The sequence below is a fragment of the Staurois parvus genome, unplaced genomic scaffold (assembly GCF_062004578.1).
Source record: "Staurois parvus isolate SC_StPar_1 unplaced genomic scaffold, SC_StPar_1.0 ptg000347l, whole genome shotgun sequence".
In the NCBI taxonomy this organism is placed as follows: Eukaryota; Metazoa; Chordata; class Amphibia; order Anura; family Ranidae; genus Staurois; species Staurois parvus.
The window spans coordinates 12,841,468-12,866,101 of NW_028318143.1; the positions used below are offsets into that span (position 1 = coordinate 12,841,468).

The following is a 24,634-nucleotide window of genomic DNA, read 5'->3' on the forward strand; positions in this document are numbered from 1 at the left end:
TGGCTGGCTACAAAAAGCGTTTACAAGCTGTGATACTTGCCAAAGGGGTCAGTACAAGATATTAGCTCTGCAGGGTGCCCAAACTTTTGCAGACGCCATTTTTTTGTTTTCTGTTATTTTGAAAGTGTAAATGATGGAAATAAAATCTAACTTTTGATGACATATTATAAGAATGTCTAATCTGTAATTTGATGCCTTTTGGAGATTTTTCCATCTTTTCTTGGCTTCTTTATGCACATTAATACAAATTTTTAGCTGGGGTGCCCAAACTTTCGATCCCCACTGTAGGTGTCCAGCTGGCTTTCAAACCCTGTAGGTTTCTGCATTGTGGTGCTTCTTGAATTGGCCCACCTGGAGCTGAGGACTGCCCTTAGCGCATCCCATAAATCAATATGAAGCACCTTTCAATAGGCTTCTGAGGTCCCATTTTGAATTGTGGGATGTGCCCATACCAATCCTCAGCGTCAACTTATCCTCAAAGTCAAAAATTCCATGCTACTGTTTTCAGAGGCATTTTTTTACCGATGGGTAAATATTTTAATCCAACACATTTATTTGATTACACATAGGGGGGGTTAAGAAGATATTTTTTTTCCCAGTTTGGCCACAGTCACCACAAGGTTTTTATTTTTTCTTCCCTTCAGCTGAAGCAAATTATGAGGATTATGGGCAGTTGAACTTGATCAATATAAGTATTTTCCAAACCTAATTAAAAAGTAGCTGGGCCAAAAATTTGGCCAAGGTTCCATTCTTCGGTCTTAGCCACTGCTCCAAATAAATATTCACAATCCCAACAAACCCCCCTTCAGCAAACTGTTTACCCATTATCTTCTTTGCTTAACCCCCCCCCCCAACCTTGATAACCCCCTTCACCCCTAGCACACGCCACCCACTGACTCCTATAAGCCTCTTTACCTTGTACAGTGTGTAACCTCATCATGGTGTGTAACCATGATGGGGATGAAGAGGGTGTTTCGATATGTCAACCCCCAGGAGTCCCACAGCAGCAGGGGCCAAGTTTCGAATTGTAACCTCTGCTACCACTTTTCCTTTTCCCACTGCTTGCTAAGTGTGTGCCTATACATAATTCAGAAGTATAACTCTCTATTCACACCTTGACACAACAAGCACATTTTACGATGCTTACAGCCTCCTAAAAATTAGAGGAGAATATTTGAATTGATTGGCATCATTCATTCGGAAGAATGGAGTTTGAGGAGAAGTGCTTCAGTTTAATTATTGATATTTGGAGTCATAACATGGAATTGGGGTTATAAAAGAAGCGCTGTAATGTAATTTTTGGATATTTCGAGTTATGAAAACTAATTTGTTTTTCAATGTAAAGAGGTGTAGCTGACTTATCTGTGGAGCTTGGTAAATACCCAGTAAAATGTGTCAAACTGATGATGCGAAAAGGTATTTGTTTCTGTCTCAGTCATATCAGTAGAAATACTATAACTATATCTTATACCATACTATCTAAGAACTATATTACATACTGTAGATACTCCATATTTCTGGAGGCCATGCAGGAAGTGTTTGGTTGCATGCATGGCTTGTCCATGTAGGAATAGATTAGGACCACTACTGAACCTGAGATGAACATTTTACAACATCTTACATGCTTAAAAATACATAACTCCCCAAATTTTAGGACCACCGATTAGTAGAATTCTAAGCTCTGTCCTAATCAATCGAGACTTAAAGTAGAACTAAAGGAAAAACTTTTTTTTTTCATTTTGAATAGAGTAAAGGAGGGTTCTAAAACCTGTCAGATTTTTTTTTGCGGTCTGTGTCCCATTTGGGAGATTTACCTGTCCCATAGTCAAAACAGGAAGTGAAATAAAATCCCCCCACCAGGTCACCAGAACTAATTTCCCCTCTATTACTTTTCTGGGATCAACCCATAATTTGGGATTTTCTTTTACTTTCACTTTCAATTAAAATGGTAAACAAACAAATAGGGTGAATTTCCCTAACGGGGGCAGAGACAGTAATAAAGACTGACAGGTTTTCTAATCCCTCTCTGCTTTATCCAAAGCTAAAAAAAAAAAGTTTTGCTTTTAGTTATTCTTTAAGTGTACCCAAACCAAAGAACAAATATGTATTGCTGCATACATGCCCTTAGATAAGATGGCTGTATTAGTTTTCCTTTTTCAGGCTTTTTTCCTTTATTTTCACCTGGTGTCCTTCCAGTACCACACTTCCTGTCCTAGGGCAACTATGATCACTGTACCATATCTATGGAAGAGGAAGCAGGTTTGGGCTACAGAACACCTCCTCCTTTCTTCATCTCCCACATATGAGCAGGTAACCTTCTGTAGCTCACAGGAGAGAACTAGACAGGACTGATAACACTGCTTGGAATTTCAGAGCAGAAGAAAAAAAAGGAATTTATGAGCTGATTGAATTTCTGGCAGGATCAACAGGTTTTTTTCCTTATAAAATATAAAATACACATAACAAACCATTTTCAATTGTATATATAACAGACCAAAAGGTAAGAGGAAAAAAAAGAAGTTCATTGTTAGGGTTACTTACACTTTCATAACAATTGGTTTGTCCTCAACAAAATGGTGGCCATCTGCACACAGACACCAACTCCCAGTTGCATAAATGGGAATGAGATGGGTAAAAGATGGCTTCAGCTCCTGTTCTCCACCTGTAGATAACTCCTCAGATGCATTTCGCCCTTTTCAGGGCTTAATCGTAGAAGCTTGCCCTACCATATTTCCACAGAACTTCACCAATCTTGTTGGACTTTTTGGGGTTTATTTACTAAAGCCAAATAGGTTGTTCACTTTGCAAAGGAATTTTTCCTTAGCTTTGAATACGACGAACCTCTGTTAACTTCCATAATCCAATCACGTGCAAGCAAAAATACTGTTTTTAGTTTCCTTGCATGTGATTGGGTATTTTTTGCAAAGTGCATTTTCACTGTATTCACTCAGCTAAGGGAACATTCCCTTTCAACATGAACAGCCTATTTGTCTTTCGTAAATCAGCCCCTCTGTCTTAGATGCAAGCGTGTTTACTGGGACTATGGAGTTGATTTACTATAGGCAAATAGGCTGTTCACTTTGCAAGGGAATTTTTCCTTAGCTTAATGAATACGATGAACCTCTGTTGACTTCCATCATCCAGTCACGTGCAAGCAAAAATACTATTTTTATTTTCCTTGCATGTGATTGGGTATTCTTTGCAAAGTGAATTTTCACTGTATTAACTCAGCTAAGCGAACATTCCCTTTCAACATGAACAGCCTATTTGTCTTTCGTAAATCAGCCCCTCTGTCTTAGATGCAAGCGTGTTTACTGAGACTATGGAGTTAATTTACTAAAGGCAAATAGGCTATTCACTTTGCAAGGGAATTTTCCATTGAGCTCAGTGAATGAGATGAAGCTCTGTTGACTTCCATCATCCAATTACATGCAAGCAAAAAATGCATTTTTTTTTCTTGCATGTGATTGGGTATTCTTGGCAAAGTAGACGTTCACCGCATTCACTAACCTCTGGGGTAAATTCCCTGGCAAAGTGAGCAGCCCATTTGCCTTTAATAAATCAGCCACCATGTCACAAAAGTATGGATGGATGGTAGTGCATGATGGAAATTATTCATGCTAATGCTTCTGTTTTCAAAAACATTTTCAGATTGGGATGATTTGTTTCTTTAGGTGTATTTACGCTATATTATACAACATTTTCTGAATTTGTACTTATCTAACACATTGTAATGATTTATTTTATTACATATTTCTGTTATTATGTAAGTACAGTCATTTGTTAACCTATGTTCATACTAACTATACAATACAGTATTTGATAAAGCTCTTAAATGAAATAATGCCTTGGGAAGTATATCAGTGCCTACTGTATAATGTATAACAAGGTCCGCTAACACCGCGCCTCCTGCACACGACACTACCATTTAGTTAGCAGCAAAGAGCTCCTATAAAGTATGTGGAGTGAAGTCCTGGCTCTGCATGCAGTCCTCATTAATTTTACATGAGGACCACTTTATCAGGAGTAATTACCATCTTTTAGTACATTTCCCATTCTTTCTACCTGCGCATCAGCAGCCTGTTACTTTCATAGCGCGGTTTGCTCTGGGGTAGCCAGTTATCGGGTTGTGGCACTTGCCTCATATAGCTAGCTTGACAAGCCATCCGTGAATCTTCCAACATACATTTGTACTGTGCATTGGTACATAGTACATTGGTGATGTCGTCCGCCTGAGTTCATAAATTTTAAAATATAAAAAAAAAAATAGCTGCACTTTGGTCTCATTCACACTTGTTTTGCTCTTTGAAGTGCTATCCATGTTTGGATCGCTCATCAGAGAGCATTTGGCAGCCAGTGATAAAGGCGTTGTGTCATCTCCTCACCGCCTGTTTTAATCCTTTGATCGCTGCCCTGCGTGCACGGTGCTTATGACAGAGCAGAGACAGGTGTTATCATTTCTGCCGCAGTCACAAAGCAAAGCATCGCAGCCAAGGCATGGATACACCCCCAGATGAAGGGGGAGTGGCTAGGGGTAGTGAAACCATAGCTCAATCACAGGGTTTTACCTCCCCCCAACCTTTTTTTTTTTTTTTTTTTTTTTTTTTTAGCACTCACCCCCGAAAGGTTCTTTTCCCAGATTAGTGCAGGGACAGCCAAAGCGGTAGTAAACCGCCAAAAGAAAAAAATTCCCCTGACTAATTATATCATAATGTGCCAGTATGCATCGCGTACTAGCTCATGATGAAAGACTTACCTTAGAATGAAGCCCTCCAGCTGTTTCTATCTTTACTTAGTCTTCCTTCTGGGTTTGCGAACTCTGGCCACTTGATTGGCCAAGCCGCGATGACATCACTCCTGCGCATGAGTGCAGGAATCTTGCCCACAGCACAGTGCTCTGAAGGAAGCGCATGTGTCAGTGATGTCACCGGCTGCAGGGACACTGAATATCTTCTAAATGGTGCATGTTTAGGAGATATTCCTTGTACCTTTAGGTAATCTTTATTATAAGCCTACCTGTAGGTACAAGTGACCAGTGGGAGTTTATTTCCACATTAAAAAACCCTGTACAATAATATGAGGATGTAGGCAGGTGCAGTCCATTTTCTCCACTGTAGGTGGTGAGGAGGAAGTCAGGAGAAGCCTTGGTTCTCTACAATTTCCTGGTGGCAGCGTTCCTGGTTGGCTATGCTGCATCCAAGTGACCTCCAGCGGTCATCTTTGGTCAGCAGAGTATTTTTAGGTTCCTACTCCCAGGTTTTTGTGCACATTCTGCAAAGTGGATAGGAGAGGGTAAGAGTAAACATCTGACAGTGACTAGTGGCAGGGAGAGGTTCCTGGTGAGGAGGGGCAGGTTACAGGCATGCAATCCTTCTGTGGAAGCTTCCCCACTGGGTCAAGAGGCATGTGCATCCAAATCCGCTATGTTCTAAGTAAACATGGAACTGTGAGTGTTTCCCTGGTGAGGTGTTCTCCCACTGGGCTGTCTGTTGAGCCTTTCTTTACGAGTTCTTGCTCCTGCAACCAGACTCTGTGTCATTACTTCCCACACCATGCTGCACCTTCCCACAAGGTCACTCTTCTCTTCGGCAAAGCTTTTTAGCTCAGTCCCTCCAGTATGCAGCAATGGAATATGTTACTACTGAGACATTATAAAACCTATTACAATATTACAATTTGAGCAAGAATTGGCACTGATGCACAAGTAATAGTAGCAGTACACAGTCACTAGGATCCTACACTCAGGTCTGTACTCACAATGTCCCTGGATACTTGGATGTCTCCTTCCAATATCAGCCAGACATTTCTCCAGTGAACTCTCCAGGACGGATCCTCAGTGAAATTCCTTAGTCAGTTCCAGCAAGTTTCAGCAAACAGGCCCCAAGCTCTAGCATAGCTGGTACCTCAACGAGTTCCTGAAAGAACTTCAGCTGCACTGCCCAGAAGGGCAGTAGCCCTTCAGGCTGAGAATTTATGCACTTCTCAGCAACCTACTGGGCATCCTCCCTCAGAGACTGGCTGAGATCACATACATATTGAGACTGTGGGTTTACCTCTTTAGGCCCAATACATTCTAGAATCCTCCATAAGGCAGGGGGAAGAAATTGAACCTGTAGCCACTGAAGTCTAGAACAGCCTCAAAGCAATCACAAACTGCTCCACTGATTACAGGGGAGCCAAAAGAATAAATATACCTAATTATCCTAGCAACCTTTCCAGGAGGGTGCTACACCATAAAAGATGTAGGAAAGTAATGTTTTTTTTTTACCCACAGCAGCCAATCGATTCCATCTTTTTCTTTTTAAAACTGATCACATGTGCAGCATCATAGCAACCGCAGATCAACCAGAACTAACTAGCTAAAATGTCAGTTAGTTTGGGTTTACATCTTTAAAGCATAACTAAACTCTCCTGTCCTTTACAGCCAATGAAGCTACCATCTTGGCTTCTGGTTGAAGAGCATGTGACAGGGTGACAATGGAAGAGAACAACTGGGAGGCAGAGACAGAGCCCTATCAGCCTACACTCTTATACAGATTAATTTTATATCTGATTCCCTTTCTAGTAAACTTGCTTTCTGTGTCCTGTTATAATTGTAGGACTTTGTGTTTCAGCCTAAAGCAACTATTAACATCCCTGAAAAAAACATTTTGTTAATTGTTTTTGTATATCTAGTTCTGCTCGAAGAGAAGCAGTGAGGTGCTATAAAACATTTATACATAGTCTTAGATTAGTAATATACAGTACAGGGGGTCTGTGAAGATTCATATTCATCTAGGTCATGGTATATTCAGTAGTAGTTAGTCAACTGGACTTGTTCTGTAATGCTGAAGATATTTTGTAGCTTCTTCAAGCCACATCTTCAGTTCTAATGAGTGTCAGGAAGACACCCCAGTATTTATATCAACATGGATAGCACCAACCCCTAATGGCTCACTTACACTTGCGTTTGTCTGTTGATCACTTTTTATACATTGGAAAGGGGGTGCTAACAGTGAAGTTTTTGGTTCACTGTTGCAGTGCCATTCACTTGAATAAGTTGTGTTTTGTGTTGGTACCGCCCACTGAACGTGACGGGAAATAATTCTTGCCATGCCACAACAAAAAGCATTGTGTATACCCATGTACAACTAGCCAAAAGGCCTGGTGAACCCCTTTCCTTGAGATCAGCTGAAGCCAACCACCAAGTACTAAGTGAGGAGCTTTCCCGGAGAGAGAGTCCCCGAAGCAGGGGAGGAAGGAACTTAATGGCCACGGACTCTCACCCTAGACTTCAGGGTAGGTCCAAACACCCACATCCTCCAGCCTAATTGAAAATGGAAAAATTAAAATTAGTGCAGTTACACACACATGTAAAGCAATAAATATGTGAAATAAAAAAGTGCCAGTACAGGTGCACTGGCTAAGCCTTGCAGCCTGATAATAAAAATTGCCCCAGTCTCAGCCAAAAGGCCTAGACCATGAGGTGTGGTGCAACAAAAAGCAAGGGTGTTGTTGCCTAGTGCTCATTCTCACAGTGGGGTCCCAAACTCATAGTGACAGTAGGAGCACCTCAAGGGTGCCACTTCTGGGGGATGAGCTTGACACAACAGGCTCTCTGCCTTCCCAGCCCATGGCCAAACCAGGGAGCACCTTTCAAATCAGGAGGCGCTGGGCCCCTCAAAACTCTTTATGCCAAGGAAGGACTCCCGATCCACACCTTACGTGGTGTATGCTCTATTTGGTTTCCTTGCCTATCGGGAAGGTCCCTCAGGAGCCTCATTATACCAGCAGGAGCACAATACAACAGCTGTAGAGCACTCCTACTGGACACTGATAGGAACAGATACTATGCTTGATTTTAGCCAAAAGTATGAGATTATGAGCAGCATGGCTTCACAACATTTACACCTCTCATGAGGGCCGTGGATAAGGGGGCACCACCCGTTCTGCTGTATGGGGCCCAGGACAGCAGGGGGCCCCAGGCAGCTGGGTGAATTAGATGTGGGCACGGAGGTTGATTGGCATTGTGGGGTGGGGGGGGCAATCACTGGAACAGATCCCCTGTATGGGTCTCTCTGCAGCAGCTGAAAGCTGGCTTCTTCTTCCCTCCCACTGGCTTTCAGCTGCTGCAGAAAGAGCCATACAGGCAATCTGTTCCAGTAATTCCCCACCCCCGCTGCACCTATAACCCTCTTTGTGCACTATACATTCCCCCTGCTGCCCAGGACCCCCTGTGTGCCCCTAACCTGGCAGTGCTGCTGGCGTCTCTCCTCTCCTTCCCACCAGCAGTTGCAGGCACACAATAGGATCCTTCAGGATGGAGAGTGGGGAAGGGTCTGGTAAATATGTCACATGTAGCACCGCCTTCCTTTCCTGAATGAACACAATGAATGATCAGTACTGATCACTCACTGTGTTCATTCATAACTGAAGCCTAGTAACATGTATTTTTTGGGGGGAGGAGGGGGGGGCCTGTCAGGTTGGATGTATGGGGCCCCATGGTTTCTAACAGCAACATCTGCTCATTCCATTTTGATTGCATTATGTTGTCTGTGCTACCTGTGTGGATATAATGCTGGGGTATGTTCTCACTCATTGGGGCTGAAGATGTAGCTTTGATGAGCCATGAAACATCTTCAGCATTACATAACAAGTCCAACTGAATGTGACTACCTACTACCAGCAATATACAGGATGTCAATTTAGGATCAGACAACATTGCCAAGGCAAGGGAAAAAGGGGGGATTTGCGTCTCCTGCTCTAAAGGGTTGTTTTTAGCTATATGCGATCTCTGCTAGGCTGAGTCACTTATATACTGCATATACGATTCTCAGTTCCGCTGCTTCAATACGGGAAGATTCACTCCTCCGGCTACATCGCAGCTGCTTACACATTATATTTTTGCTAACACAGTCTGGGATTTTACAATGATTTATGAGATTTGTACTTCTGATATTTTACTTTTTCCTAGAATTATTTTTCCATGGAAAAAATAAAGTGATTAAGAGCAATCGCATCGGGAGCTTGTGCTTACTTAAGATACCAATAGTGCTTAGTGCAATATTTTAACAAAACCATTCGTTTATGCTTTTATCATGCAGACTGTGCTTTTTCAGTGCAGCTAAAGGGTTAACCCATGAACCAAGAATCCATCTTTGAGAGGATGACATACGGTAGCGGGAGGTCATGTGGCCCACACTACTATACACCAGGGGAAGTTAAGGGACCTCAATCTGTCTGCAAGGATTTCTGATATGAAGCGGCAAGCGTGAAATTAGCAGATCCGCAGAGCAGGTGCGAAGTGGTGCTGGGTGTCACACACACTTTGAGAGATTTCTCATTTCAGCTAATGGAGGGGGTTTCACAAGTGCCATTAACAAGGACAGTAAATGTTGAGGAGGGTGACAGGAAATCCAGGGAAAAGAGGGTCAGAAGGTGACCGGCCTAGATGCAGGTGGGCTCAGATTAGGTTTGATGATGGCGATGGTTCGAACAGACCTGCCAGAGGACTATGGAGATGTGAAGGAGCTTCTATCACTCGAGATGCATCTGGGAGCCTTTCTGTGCACAAGGCCTGACAGCAAAGGCAGGCACAATTACTATTTCTGGGAACTCAGTGCAGTCTGTTACTGAGGGAACTTTTCTTTCATGGAATACGGCCCTAAGCTTCAACTCAAACTCGTTCTACTTATGCAATATGACATGATTTAAAAAATTCATCCCAGTGTTATTATACATATCCTTTAGTGACACCTATTCACGAATATATTTACAATTCTGATTTATTTAACCTTAAAATGGCAACATAACTTGGGGCCAGTTATAACGCCACCACCAAGAATTTCTTATTTTGAAGATATAGCAGTAAAAGAAGAAAAATCTATTGCTGGTTGCAGAGAGATTGGGTGCCACATTAACCATTACAGTATACAGCATAGGAAAAAGGAAAATCTTTGAGACTGAACATAAAGGGAACCTGAGATCAATTTTAACATATCATAGTAATGATTTCTTTTGCTTTTTTTTTTTTGTAGCAAATCGCATTTATTTAAAATGTAACAAATTTGTTTGTAATCTAATGAATTTTAGTGCTGTGAGCATGGGATTTTTAACCTCCAATAGCAGTACACTAGACCTTTGCTTGTTATGTAACCTATAACAATGGCATATATATATATATATATATATATATATATATATATATATATATATATATAAATTGTTCACAACATATTTAGACCTCATTTGGGTGTCCTGCCCTTCTACTTCTTTTGTAAAGTCTTTATGAGAAATTGTGTTTGCTGTAAAATTTATAACCACTGATCTTCTACTATGTGATTTTATTATGTTTTATACGATAAAGATTTTAATTGTTTTATATACACCTGTGTATATATATATATATATATATATATAAAAAAATATTTAGACCTCATTGCCACTTTTAAAGGAGATGAACGCCGCATCAACCAGTCCAGTGAAGGTAACAGTGTTGGCCACTTCTCCAGCCACGCTCCCTGACATATTTCACCCTGCCCACTGGGACTTGGTCGCAGAGGGTGGGGTGAAACGCATCAACTGACATGGCGCACTGGGCTGATTGATGCGACCTCCATCTCCTTCAATTTTCATTGTCTCTGAATCAATGTAAGGATGCCATCTTCTGCTTTGTGAGTACTGGAAGGATTACTTCATGTCACCTGTCTTTGAGCAGCTCTACATGTAGAGCAAGTCATTGCTGCTTTTATCACTAATTTTATAACTAATTTCTTAAATGTGATATTACGCCTCCTTGTCTTTTCTACATGAACAATGTATGTATGAAGAACATCAAAAGAAATAGTAGGAGAAACTGCAATCATTTCATTGTAAATCAATTTCCAAAGATTTTCAGGGGTTTAGAATGCCCCCCTCATCAGGGTTTCTCATAAAGTGGATCCTTTAGATGCTGGGCACGTTCTGCTGCATTTCTTACACTTCTGTCTTATGCATGGAAAGTTTATAGAATAAAACCAATGGCTGACCTACTGCAATCAGATGGTGCAATTGTTTGCAAGCTTGTGGAGTTGGAACACTGTACTTATTTGAACATAGTAGATAATGAAAGAGATTCCAAATAAATATTTATGTACCACAAAAAGGTTTCCATTGACCCCTGCTGTTTTCCAATGACCCCTGCTGTGTGCAAAGACCTTCCCACACACCTAAATTCATATGGAAATATGTTCTGTTGCTGTCCAGTAGATCTAGGCTAATTTTAGGAGAACAGAAATCTATCCACCATCAATGATAGTAATATGCTCCTAGAATACTTCACAAGGTTCTCTTGAACCTGACTTGCCAGTATATAATGTACATGCGGTGCACATACAGTCATAATCTAGTGCTCTTTTTGTGAAAGGGAAGAGAAAAAAAAGTTGAAAATCCCTGTGTGTAATACATCCACTTTTGATGTGAAGGAAGTGTTGTCCTCTAGGAAACCTCTACATGGCCAAATTGTAACAATGGTTCTGGGATTGAATGATCATTTGCAAAAATCAGGACATTAGATTCTTGTTTTCCAATATCAGTTTTTCACTCAAAGAATGAAGTGACCTTTCTAAAGTCAGTGCTTGATGGTTTAAAGTCTCCTAGGACAACACATGAATAAGCGTATTTGAATTAATAAATACACTCTTCGGCCACTTTATTAGGTCCACCTTGCTAGTTCTGGGTTGGACCCCCTTTTGCCTTCAGAACTACCTTAATTTTGAGGCATAGATTTAACAAGGTGTTGGAAACATTCCTCAGAGATTTGGACCATATTGACATGACAGCATGCCTTTCTTGCATCCCGAAGCAATCTGCCCAGTCTCCTCTGACCTCTGACATCAACAAGACATTTTTGCCCACACAACTCTTTTTCTTGTTCTGTTTTCTCTTTTCGGATCATTCTCTGTAAACCCTAGAGATGGCTGTGTATGAAAATCCCAGTAGATCAGCAGTTTTTGAAATACTCAGACCAGCTTGTCTGGCACCAACAACCATGCCATGTTCAAAGTCACGTAAATCCCCTTTCTTACCAATTTTGATGCTCAGTTTAAACTTCAGCAAGTTGTCTTCACCACGTCTAGATGCCTAAATGCATTGAGTTGCTGCCATGTGATTGGCTGATTATCAATTTGTTTTACCAAGCAATTGAACAGGTGCACCTAATAAAGTGGCCAGTGAGTGTACAATTTCCTCATCACTTTAGGCAAGCCATAGATAGTGCGAATTTCTTTCCTGCAACCTCTATTCCCCCATCAACACAGTCAGTGTTGACAGGGGAGTCCCTCCTGCTTGGCCTCCCCTGTGATTATTGATAGGGGCTTTAACAGCCACTAGCAATAATTGCATGTAAAATCTGTCAAGCTGGGGTACATTCATTCTGCCCATACATTCCTGCTGAACCAGCCAAGATTTGAACCATCTATGGCTGGCTCTTTGCCTGGACTGCCAACTAAAGCTGGCCACAGATGATCCAAATCTCGGCTGGTTCAGCAAGGAACCAGCCAAGATTCGAACCATGTATGGGCAGAATGAATGTACTCAAGTTGATCAAGTCCATCCCTTTAGCAGCATGACCATTCCAGTCTACAACTGTCATTTTAATTAACAGAGCAGTACCTGGTAGCTACCAATCAAAATAGTTTTTTACTGGTCTGACCTCAGTAAAGTGAATTCACATGGTTTTCTACAAGCTCCTGAACGTTGCCAACCATGTTCCTTTGCTCAAATTTACAAATATCATCTACTAATGTGTTTTCTGAAAAACTATTTTTGGCAATTGGGATTTTTCTGAAGCTCTTCCACCCAGATATCAGTATTATTTTATTAAAGCAAAGTAATGCAAAGGGAAATGTTGATGTGCAACATGTGCTGACCTGTAGCATAATCTGTAGATGCAACAAATGATAAAAATAGAAAGAAACCAATCAGCTTCCTTGTTTTATTGTCAAAGCTTAATTGAACAAGCTGAAGTTGGAAGTTAAATGGCTACCATGCACAGCTGCACAGATTCTGAGTGCTCCAGTTTTAATAAATCTTCCTCATGGTGCTTTACTAAACTTAATTTCATTGAGTTAGGGTTTATACTAACTTTAAATTGGTGGCACCCAAACTGCAGCCCTATGGTTGCATTTAACTAGCCCTTGGGCCACTATGCCTCCCACTGAAACCAACAATGAAGCAATAGTACTCCTACTGACACCAACAATAGGGCAATATTCCTCATAGAAACACCAATGATGGGGCACTATTTCTCTCACTGATACCAAAGACGAGGCACTATTCCTTCCACTGACAGCAATGATGGGGCACTATTGCTCCCACTGATACCATTGATGGGCTACCATTCTTCCTACAGATACCATCAAGGGGCATTTTTAGTCTCATTTACACCAATTATTAATATTATTATACAGTGTTTATATAGCTCCAAAGGGTTTGCTCAGCGCTGTACATTAGCGAGGGGGACAGAACATGAGACAATACAGTACAATACAATACACAAGTGGTTCGAGGGCCCTGCTCTTTCGAGCTTACAATCTAGGAGGGAGGGGATAGTGGTACAGGAGGAAGTGGCTGTGGGGGATGGAGTGGTAGGAGGAGTGGAGGAGATCGGTTGTTAGGTGAGGGTGGAGTAGACTTCCCTGAAGAGATGGGTTTTCAGGGTGCGCCTGAAGGTGAGGAGGGTAGGTGACAGTCTGATGGATTGGAGTAGGGAGTTCCAGAGGATGGGGGAAGTCCTGGAGAAGTCCTGCAGTCGGGCGTGGGAGGAGGAGACCAGGGAGCTAGAGAGTAGGAGGTCTTGTGAGGAGCGAAGAGTACGGGTAGGGTGGTATTTGGGTATCAGGTCAGTGAGGTAGTATTGGGCAGCTTTGTGAATGGCTTTGTATGTCAGAGTTAGTAATTTGAATTTAATGCGTTGGGCAATCGGGAGCCAGTGAAGGGATTGGCAGTGGGGGGTGGCAGATGTGGAGCGGTTGGTGAGGTGGATGAGGATGACCAATGATGGGGCACTATTACTCCTACTGACACCAACACTGGGGCACTATTTTTCCCACTGGTTTCCATCAATGGGGCACTATTACTCACACTGATGCCAATGATGAGAGCACTATTCCTTCCACTGACACCAACCCTGGGGCTTTTTTTTACTCCTAAAGGCCCCTGAGCCTGAGGCATTGTTGACTCCAAGTGACAGGGAATTTAGGCATTTTTGTATTTTTACTGACCATAATCTGGCCCCCCTAAGGTCTGAAGGACTGTGAAATTGCCACATTTTAGAAGGTTTGAGGACCCCTGCTTTAAATGGACTTGCAAACATGTCAGTACAGCTCTGGACTTACTGTATTTGTATGTTATATTTTATATATTTCCTTTATCTGGATACGTGCACATTTCCATTCAGCTAAAGCAAACATGGCACATTATCACATAAATGAAGGAAATGTCGCTGAAACACAACTCCCAATGAGGATGTACAGACAGGTCATTATCTGCGCTCCATCTTCCACCATTTAATCAACCCCATACTGCTACTTACATAATATTACCTTATTACTGTTTATATGACTGAATTGCAAAAAGCTACTAAACAGCTAAAAAGGTTTTTCAACTGCATGGTCCGCTTTTTTTTTCCATGATAGCTGTTTATTTTTATCACAAATTGTCAAGGGCAGCAAAACAGAAAAAAAAATAGATCTGGGAACATGTAGTATTAATGCTGTATTTGCATTTCAGACCCAGCCAGTCAGTTCCATTGCTTATATTACAATCTGTACCTTACAGGCAGATTATTGTGCTGACGAGTAATGTGTGCAGAACACAGAATGTACTTTAGCAACTGAATATACTGTGATAAGGTACACTCCAGTCAAACATGTATGTTGACATTTAAAGGAAAGCTATAGTATTTAAATATGTATTTATTATGTTCAATACCAAAAATAAAAGCAACACTAAAATATTATCCTGCTTTTTTAGGTACACATAAAGTGTTACATAGAAAGATTTTATTTTTTTTCCTATGTGTATCTAGCAGGTGTAGTATCTGCAAATTTCTTTCCAGCAGCTGTGCTAAAAACAGACCTGTCTAGCAGGCCTACCCCCTTTTTTCCTAGAAGCAGCAGAATCTTATTTAGGTCAACCATGCAGCCAAAAAACATGCAGGCAATGCTGGGCTTTCTTATTAGCAAGCCCAACATGATTTACAAACTAAAGTTCATATATGCACCGTCTAATAAATGTTTATTAATATATTAAAGATCTTACACAAATCAGTTAAAAAATTAGCACATCTCTAAACTTATACACGTTAAAGGATTTATTAATTAGACCAATTAGACAAAAACTATTATAATATTATATCTATTATTAAACCATAATTAGAAAGCATAGTAAATCTAAATCACATCCAAACATTAAACCTGCAGCAAAAAAAAAATGCTTGCTTACACTTTATGGCCACTTTTTGTGGACACCTGGCCATCACACCTACTCTAGGATTCAGTTTATGCTACAGCATACACATAAAAACATTTTAGACATTTGTACATCCAACATTGGATGTACAATGTTGGGTAAAGGCCCCCTTCTGTTCCATCATGACTGTGCCGTTGTGCACAAAGCCAGCTCCACGAAGACATGGTTTGTTGAATTTGGTTGAAGGAGTCAAACAAAGTCAACATATTGAACATATTTGGAATTAAATGGAATGATGATTGTGAGACTGGACGTCTCATGCAACATAAGTACCTGGGCTTACAAGTGCTGTTTTGGCTAATTGGGCACCGTTTGCCATAGACTCACCCCATAATCTCATGGAAAGCTTTCCAGAAGAGTGGAGGCAGTTATAGCCACAAAGTGTTGGTGGTGGAGGGGTAGGCACTCCATATTATTATCCTTGATTTTGGATTCCCACAGTAGTAAGAAGACTTGTGCTCCCAACATTAAAGAGGCAGCCCAAGTCTTTGTATGGGCTTTTACAGTGCACATGGGGTTTGGAAAAGAAGCACTCTTTCTGTAGTAGCATGAGCAGGGCACTAAACTCAGATACCTTTCTGACACTCTTCTGACAATTTGTAAAGGCAAATTTAGCCTTATGGCTCTTCAAACCCCAATTGCTTGCCATATAAGTAATGATACAATGTTTTCACAATAATTTTCACAAGATTGAAATCTTTCAGGAAAAAAATTGCATTAAATCTATAAACTGTTACTTTAAATGAAAAGCAGTTGTAGAAAATCCAAGTGAATTAGAGCACATCAATCCTTCTCATCCTTGTATTGAAGAATTGTTTTCAAGTTTTCAAAGATCATTTGAAACAAACTTATGATCGATTGATTATTGACCCTTATGTGTATGTAAAGCATAGCATTGTCTGTGATCTGGACTCCTGAAACTCTCTTGTTACAGAGGTTTTGAAATATCAGGATAGGGGGTTCCAGATTCTAACTTCGGCTTACCTCAACATATACGCAGTGCCAGGACATGGTCATCTACAGCCCAGGGCAAACATGCCAAATTGCGCCCTCCCCCTAAGATGTATAAGCAGTATAGTATGTGTCGGCGAAAATCCCCCCCCCAAAAAAAATAGAGCGCTAATCTGCATGCTTACCCCCCGAGCATAAATTCCCTCTCCCAGTACAAATCTGCCCCCCCCATTGAAATACCCCCTTCCGAGAAAAAAATATTTGCCCTCCTCCCTCCCCCTAGCTCAAATCTTCTCTAACCCCATATACCCCCAGCAAAAATTCCCCTCCAAAAATTTCCACCTCTCAGCACAAATTCCCCTCCCCCAATTCCTATCAACCCCCCCCCTCCAAAGTTCCCCTACCAGCACAAATCCCCCCACCAAAACAAATTCCTTTACCAGCACAAATCCCTTCCCCCCTCTTCCATTTCCATATCACCTTTTCTAGCACAACCCCTCCTAGCATAAATCCCCTGCCCCCTCCTAACGCAAATCCCCCCAAATCACCACGCCAAATATACCTCCCCAAATTTACCCTCCTTGAACCATTCTTAGCCCTGCCACCCCCCAAATTCCTCCTCAAAACACAAATCTCCTCCTCCATTTTCTAGTGCTACCCCCCTCCTCACATGATACCACAGTGCACAGGGCATCCGCCCCTCCTGCCCACCCCTTGTCCCGGCCCTGCATATAGGTATGGCATATATCTCTTATAGCAACCCAGTTAGATGAGGTGTAATAGAAGGAGGATACAGAGGGCAAAAAAAAGCTTAGATTAAATGTTAAGGATTGGCTTTGTAACCTCTTTAAAGATTTTGCAGTTCTGAGAGAGAGACACTGCAAACAATTACTTGCAAGAGGTCACAATCCCATTAGGAGTAGTAATAAGGTTCAGGTTCACCACTACCATGGGCTCTAGGCAAAAGATACATATTAGAGAATTGTGACTTTGTGCTTACTGGCCAGAGAGATTTTTTTTAACCACAATGCTCTGCATAGCCTGTGAACTGTGGTTAGAAGGCTTAGAAGGGCCAATACGGGGGCTTTTGGATATGTCAGCCCCCTTACTGTAAAGGAGGGGTGACACAGAGCAGCCACAGTGTCATTAAATTAAAAGCTGTTGTAGGGAAAGTACAGGAAAAGCTGGTAAATTGCATAGGGATAGATTAGACTCAGTTATGAAACTGTACTTTAATTCTTAATGCCATCTCTTTGGGCAATCAACCCAAACATCCATCCAAAGCTAAATGTTTGTTATGCTACAAAGTTTACCTTTAAAAAAATGGGCTTTTGTTTCAGGGGGTGGAATGTTGGGGATTCCATTTATTTTAAGATAAACAGCTTTTTTTATGTTGATAGGGTCTTTATTTTCGATTAAACTACATTTTTGTGCAAGTCTTCCCTTCTCTATAAAAAAAGTAGGCTTTTATTTTCAGGGGTGCTATTTTGAGATTTTTCATTTTTGTGTGGTTTTTATAGGGACTTTTATTTTTCTTTTTTGGGAGGCTTAAAGCTGAGCTCTGGGATGTATAAATAGATTTGTATTTTTATCCAAATCTTGGTGTGCTTTGTGTGTTTCTTCCAGATCTATGCAGTAATCCAGCATGAAACTTTGCCTTTTTGTAGGATTATGACCAGTCACTGCTGATTTCTCTCCTTGTGCAGGGTGATAGGTCTTATATCTCCCCCCCTCTAGTTTTCCACAGGTAGCCTGTAGTGGGTGGGCCTGCTGGATCCCTCTCCCTCCCTACATTCTCTCAGATATTACTGCTCATTTATAGCCTGGGTTTGCAAAGGCATTTGGTGCACACAAAGTGAAGTTAAATTCAATGTGGCTATTGAGAAATATATTTATATGAAAATCTTTGTGCTGTAGTTAAGTTTTAAAGCAGAGCTTTCACTTGTTACTGTCCATCTGTCCTTTAAGCTGCATTGAGCAAGAACAGTGTGCATCTAATCTAAACCACTTGATATTATATCACCCAGATTCAGCACATCCCCTTACCCCTATTGATAAAATAAAAGTTAGGCATACACCAGTTAGGCCTATTAACCCTGATATCCCTGATTAAAACTGATCTACTGCTGGCCATTTTTACATTGCTGCATCATCTGCAGTATTTTAAATTCTTGTAGTAAAGACCCAGCCTGTGCTTTCTTTCCGTAGATTTTTTCAGCCAACTCTCCCTAATTAAAAATGTCCAGCTGCTGGCCAATTTTATGAAGTTGAGTAATTTACAGTATCCTAACTCTTGTAGTAAAATTTCTTCTCTAGTACATTTCACAGATTCTCCCCAGTACAAATGTCCTGCTGCTGACCAGTTTTACACTGCCATGTCTTCTGCAGTCTCTTAATTCTTAATGAGAGCTTGCAAGAAATTGGCCAGAGGCAGGACAATTTTGCATTAGCAAGAACAGGGACAGCCATAGCTAACTACAGGCCAATCTCTATCAGCTGGTCAAAGGTGTATTACTGTTTAATGAAAAAGCTTGTGTTGCTGCTAAAATTACATGAAATATAAATTTTTCTCAAACTTAACGGAATCACATTGGGGTGCTTTTGCTGTATACACACTAAGCTAATTCTAAAAGAAAAAAAAAATCAATTCCACAGCCAGATATGTGCTGCTGGTGTATGCTGTCCCTGAGACTGTCCATTAAATGGTACTGTAGTTAATGCTTTAAAACACCCACAAACATGTTATTTAACCACTTTATGTACATGGGCCGGATGGGAGTAGTGCAGGAGCAGGTTGCCGTTTATAAACAGCCTCCGCATTCTCTGCCTGTGCATGCTCCCTGGGAGCGCGCAGCACCGCGATCTGGTGCCTCACTGTACGGGACCTCTGTGTGAGGTTGCGATAACTGATTAGCCAATCAGTGATCACATGAATTGTAGTAAGCAAGATATCACTTGCTGACATCATTGCTTATTACTTGTGAATTCAAAACAGCCTTGTACTATGTGCCAAGTTGTGACCAATCACAGCTCTCACAGTATTTCTCAATGGCTGCAAGAATGCAACCAGAGAGGAGAAATGATTGCTTTTACAGCCTTTATGGGTATAAAACCAATCAGTGTAAAAGAAAAATCTTCATCACCCCCCACAAGTAGTACAGTGTCACTATGGTGACACTGTACTGCTAGGGTGACAGTATGTTAAAAAAAAAAACAAATAAAAATGTGAACATTTTTTTAAAAAAATTATAATTTTTGGTTATAAACTAATTTGGGTTTTTTTTTTACCAAAAAGATAGCTGAATACATTTTGGCCAAGATTTATGAAGAAAGATTATTTATTTGCAAAATTTTATGAGATAAACTCTTTTTTTTCAAAATGTTTGGACTTTTTCATTTATATAGCAAAAAATAAAAACCCCAGTGGTGAAGAAATACCACCAATATAAAGTTTGATCTGTCTCAAAAAAATGCAAAAAATTTCATATGGGTACAGTGTTGCATGACCGAGCAATTGTCATTCAAAGTGTGATAGTGCTGAAAGCTGAAAATTGGCCTGGACAGGAAGGGGGTGAAAGTGTCTGGACTTGAAGTAGTTAAAGTATTTGTGCATATTCAATGTGCCCTTCAAAGCCAAATTAAAGACTCTCTCCCTGTCCTCGTCATTTTAAAAAAAGTTTTTCATTGATACATGCCTCCTATGGCAGTGCTTAGATTCCCATGCCTTTTGTTTTACAGAAGTTTGCCTATTAGCCCTAAAAATGACCATAATTTAACAAAAGAGATCACTCCCCTTAGACATCAGTGAGATTTGCCTTGAACCTGACATTCAGGTTCACTGAATTATGAGGAGCAGGATAAAACAAATTCAACAAATCTAACCTGGGCAGATATGTCCATCGCTAAATAAAAGCTTTTGTGGGATCCCAGTTTAGTCTGACTGCATAGAATCATACAAAAAGTTATAACAAAATTTGTAAAGTTACTATGCAGCTAGTATTAGTAGTTCACTGCGCAATTTTACTTGTTGCCTGCAAGCTCTTTGTGAAGAATGCCTAGTTTATCTTGTTATCTTTCGTTTGTCCTTCAGTGATCATAGTATTTATAGCTTTTCATTTATATAATTAGATTTTCTATTACTTGTTATTACTTACAGCATTACAAGCAGACAATGGAGACACGATGACTCAGACATTGAGGCAAAAGATGATTCAGGAGAAGCTTTATCTAATACATTTTACTTTGCTTTGTTTGTTTGTTTTATGCAACATACTATAGCAACATAATTGCAAAAATTTAATGCTGGTAATTAAAAAAGATACTAGATACACTAGTGTCATTTCAGATGTGACTTGAGTCGCACAGCATCACATGACAATGAAAATCACATTGTTTTCAAAGCTGCCCATTCGCATCAATGCAATTCTGCATGGTGCAATTTTGGAAAAGGTTCATGTACTGAGATTCCAGCATGATTTTGGCCCCATAAAAGATGCAAACCATATCCAAGTTGCACTACAAATTTAAACCCAAAATCGGTTTAAAATTGGATCTCAGCAATGTAAAGCTAGACTAAAAGCTGAACTCTATCTGCCAAAGAATTTGTATTTATGTCCAATTTATTTATATCAATAAGTAAAGTGCTGACAGATCCCCTTTTGAACAAAACAAAATAAAGACAAAAACATGTAACCAGGCATTAATATAATACAAGAGAGTAGATTTTTGTAACTGACCTATGTAAATATATAATATAAACCTATACAAAAAGCTAAAATGCATTTTTGGTTAAATACATTGAATAGAAGATAAACTCAGAATAAGCACGTTGTATGTAATGTGGCCCAATAACAGCTCACTCTTCCCTTCTATGTAAAAAATGTTTTCAGTAGATGTCAGAGGTTATAGCAACCTTCTAGTTTATTTTTCCATAGGCGGAAAAAAGGAACTACTTTTAGAATTGACTTTTAATTTTGATTTTTTTAATATTATAGCCTTCCTAAACTAGAAGAATTATCTAGAATGTCATTGGCTACTCAACAAAACAGGCAGTTTTATATATTTTGCAAGATAGACAAGCCTTTTTCAACCAGGGTCTTGTGGAACGCTAAGGTTCCTCCAGAAGTTGCTGGAGGTGGGTGGCTCAGTGAGCTGTGAGCAATTTCTTCATTATGTAGCCACCTACACCTCTGATCCTTTTAGCTATCTGCAGGGGCATTATTTACCACTGAATCTCCCAAAGACCACCAATGAGAGGGGGACCTTTTCCCACTGATCCCCAATTATGTGAAGTCCTTCTCCACTGATCACCAATGTAAGGAAGTATTTCACCTACCATCAGTGTATGCAGGTATATCTTCACCAACCAGCATTGTAAGGGACCATTTCACTGGCCATCAATGTAAATGATCACTTCACTGTATGCAGGTATATCTCCACTGCCCACCAGTGTATGGAGGACCTTCTCCCTTGATCACCAATTATGTTGAACCCTTCTTCATTGACCACCAATGTAAGGGAGCATTTCATTGACCACTAATGTAAGCAATCACTTCACTGACCATCAATATTTGTGGGTATATCTCCACTGACCAGGGGCAGACTGACTATTTGGAAACTCGGCCACTGGCCAAGAGCCCGGGGTTTGTAGGGGGCCCCATGAGATGCCCCTGGTACCTTTTTCATAGGCTTTTTTGAGTTTGGGCAAGGACACAGGGTCCCCATGATCCTGTATTGCTCGGGGGCCCAATGCCACTGACTATCAATTTAAGGGGCCATTTCACTGACCACCAATGTATGTGGATGTATCTCCAGGGGGGCATATTTCCCACTGAATATCCCAATGACCACCAATGTAAGGGGGACCTTTTCCCACTGATTCCCAATTATGTGTAGCCCTTCTTCACTGACCATCAATGTAAGGGAGTATTTCATTGACCCTCATTGGTGTTCGGTTGAATATTGGTGTTCAACCAAATACCAATGTAGCAGACCATTTCACTGAATATCACTGTATATGACCACTTCACTGTATGTAGGCATATTTCTACTGACCACCAATGTAAAGGAACACAACAATTTTCACTGTCTGCACTGCACTGTGTTTTCTAGCCATTATTATTTGTTTAATTTACCTAATATAGTAATAAATTATAGTTTTGTTGTACAGAGCAGCCTCAGGTGTCAAATACACTATGCTACAACCTTTATATATATATATATATATAGATATATATATATATCTATATATATATTATTTTTGTATTATTATTTTCTTTTTTTTTATTATTTTGCAATTTACTTTTCTTGCTAATGTACTATAAGCTAGAGATATAGTAATTATTAGCAAGGTTTCCTTGAGACCTGAAAGTTACTTTAAGAATTCCTTCATGTTAAAAAGGTCAAAAAGGCCAGTATAGGTCCTTCTCTTGTATTTCTGCAGTTAAAATTTTCTGCTTACACTAAAAACAAGTTACAGTACATTTTTTATACCGACCATTAATATGAAGAAATAATATGATTTACAAATCTCACTATGTAATTGATGCTGTTTGTCCACTTTAAATTTGCAGCAAGCAATTTATCATTTGTGTTGACCTATTGGGGTTGTTTAATTTTTGCAAATGTCAGATATTGTTCTATGTCATCTTTCTTGCCTACTTCCTATTCTGTGACATTAAATTATATGAAAAGCTAACTGTAATTCTGTGTTTGCATTGCAGATAATTAGCACCATGGAACCTCAGGTGTCGAATGGCCCAACTTCCAATACGAGCAATGGACCATCCAGTAATAGTAGGAACTGTCCTTCGCCTATGCAGACTGGCGCAGCTACAGATGACAGCAAAACTAACCTCATAGTCAACTACTTGCCACAAAACATGACACAGGAAGAGTTTAGAAGTCTGTTTGGGAGCATCGGGGAAATAGAATCCTGCAAACTGGTGCGGGACAAAATCACAGGTACATGTATGCCATTTGCTAATAACAGTTAAAGTGCCATGAAAGTGTATGTATAGAATTTATTTAGTTTAAGGGGAGGGTTACACCCCTGGCAGTTTATTTTTTGCGTCCTCTGTCCTGTTAGGGAGATTTCCCTTCACTCCCTGTCCCAGAGACACAACAGGAAGTAAGAGAAATTTTCTCCAAAGTGAGGTGAAGTCCCCATTGGAAGATTTCACCTCACCTCCTGTTGGTAACAACTATAAAATTTCATATTTCCCATAAACTCTTTATCTCAGGGGCCATGGTCACCAGGGCAGCTTAATCTTACCAGTGGGAACACAGACAGTAATAAAAACTTGACAGATGTTCTAAGGGCACACTGGCACTCCTGTAGCTGCTCATCTATAGGAAACATAAAGAAAATACGTACCTGTTACATGTGTTGCACCCCTGATGGCAGGATGAGCAAGGCATTGCACCATCTTTAACAGTAACACTGCAGGATGTCACTCAACACCGATGATGGAACGCTTCGCTCATCCACCAGCAAGGACACAATGCATGAAAATAGGTGGATATTGTTCTGCTCCATAGAGCAGTTCTGGTGATGGGAAGCTGTCACCAGCAGCAGGACTGCTTGTGTGCCATGGCACTAACCCTTCCATACTCTATTCACAGCAAAAATGTACTTTTTGCAACATACACTTTAATTCCTGTTAAAAAAAATTGCCTCTCAAGTACAAAATAAACCTTCTCTTTGCTCCTCCTTTTAATGCAGTTGGGTTGACACCTCCTACACCCCCATAAGCACATCGGTACCTGCTAAACAAGTACTCCATGCATCTCAGGGTTCACTTGGCAACTTTATGGAACCAGTTACCTCCTAAGTTCCTAAGTTTTATAAAGCAGAACTTCAACTTTTTTATTTGGATAGAATAGGAAAGATTATTTTCTCCTGTGTGTGTCCTTGTTGGGGAGGCTTCTCACATCTTTCTGTCTCAGTGAAAGATGAAAGTAAAATTCACAAATGGAAACATATACAGCAACAAAAGGATCTACCAAAAATTCCAACCCTTCCCCATTCTAGTCATAAAAGTGCTTCTATTGCTGTCTGTGGAAATGGAGGAAAATCTCCCCAACAGTGACACAGACAACAATAAAAACGTGGCAGAAATTCTTCACCCATTTTATTGTATCCAGAATCACAAAACAATGTTTTAGCTTTGAGTTCTACTTTAGCTCATTATAG

General features: G+C 40.4%; 1 protein-coding gene across 7 annotated transcripts in view; it reads left to right on the forward strand.

Annotated features, from left to right (window-relative positions):
* ELAVL4 (ELAV like RNA binding protein 4) overlaps positions 1-24,634 on the forward strand; it is a 164,650-nt gene that overhangs the window by 62,621 nt on the left and 77,395 nt on the right. For all 7 annotated transcript variants that reach the window (XM_089684452.1, XM_089684451.1, XM_089684456.1 and 4 more), the window contains exon 2: positions 23,163-23,403. In XM_089684452.1, the coding sequence (XP_089540578.1) occupies positions 23,163-23,403 (241 nt within the window). The remainder of the gene's footprint in view (positions 1-23,162; positions 23,404-24,634) is intronic.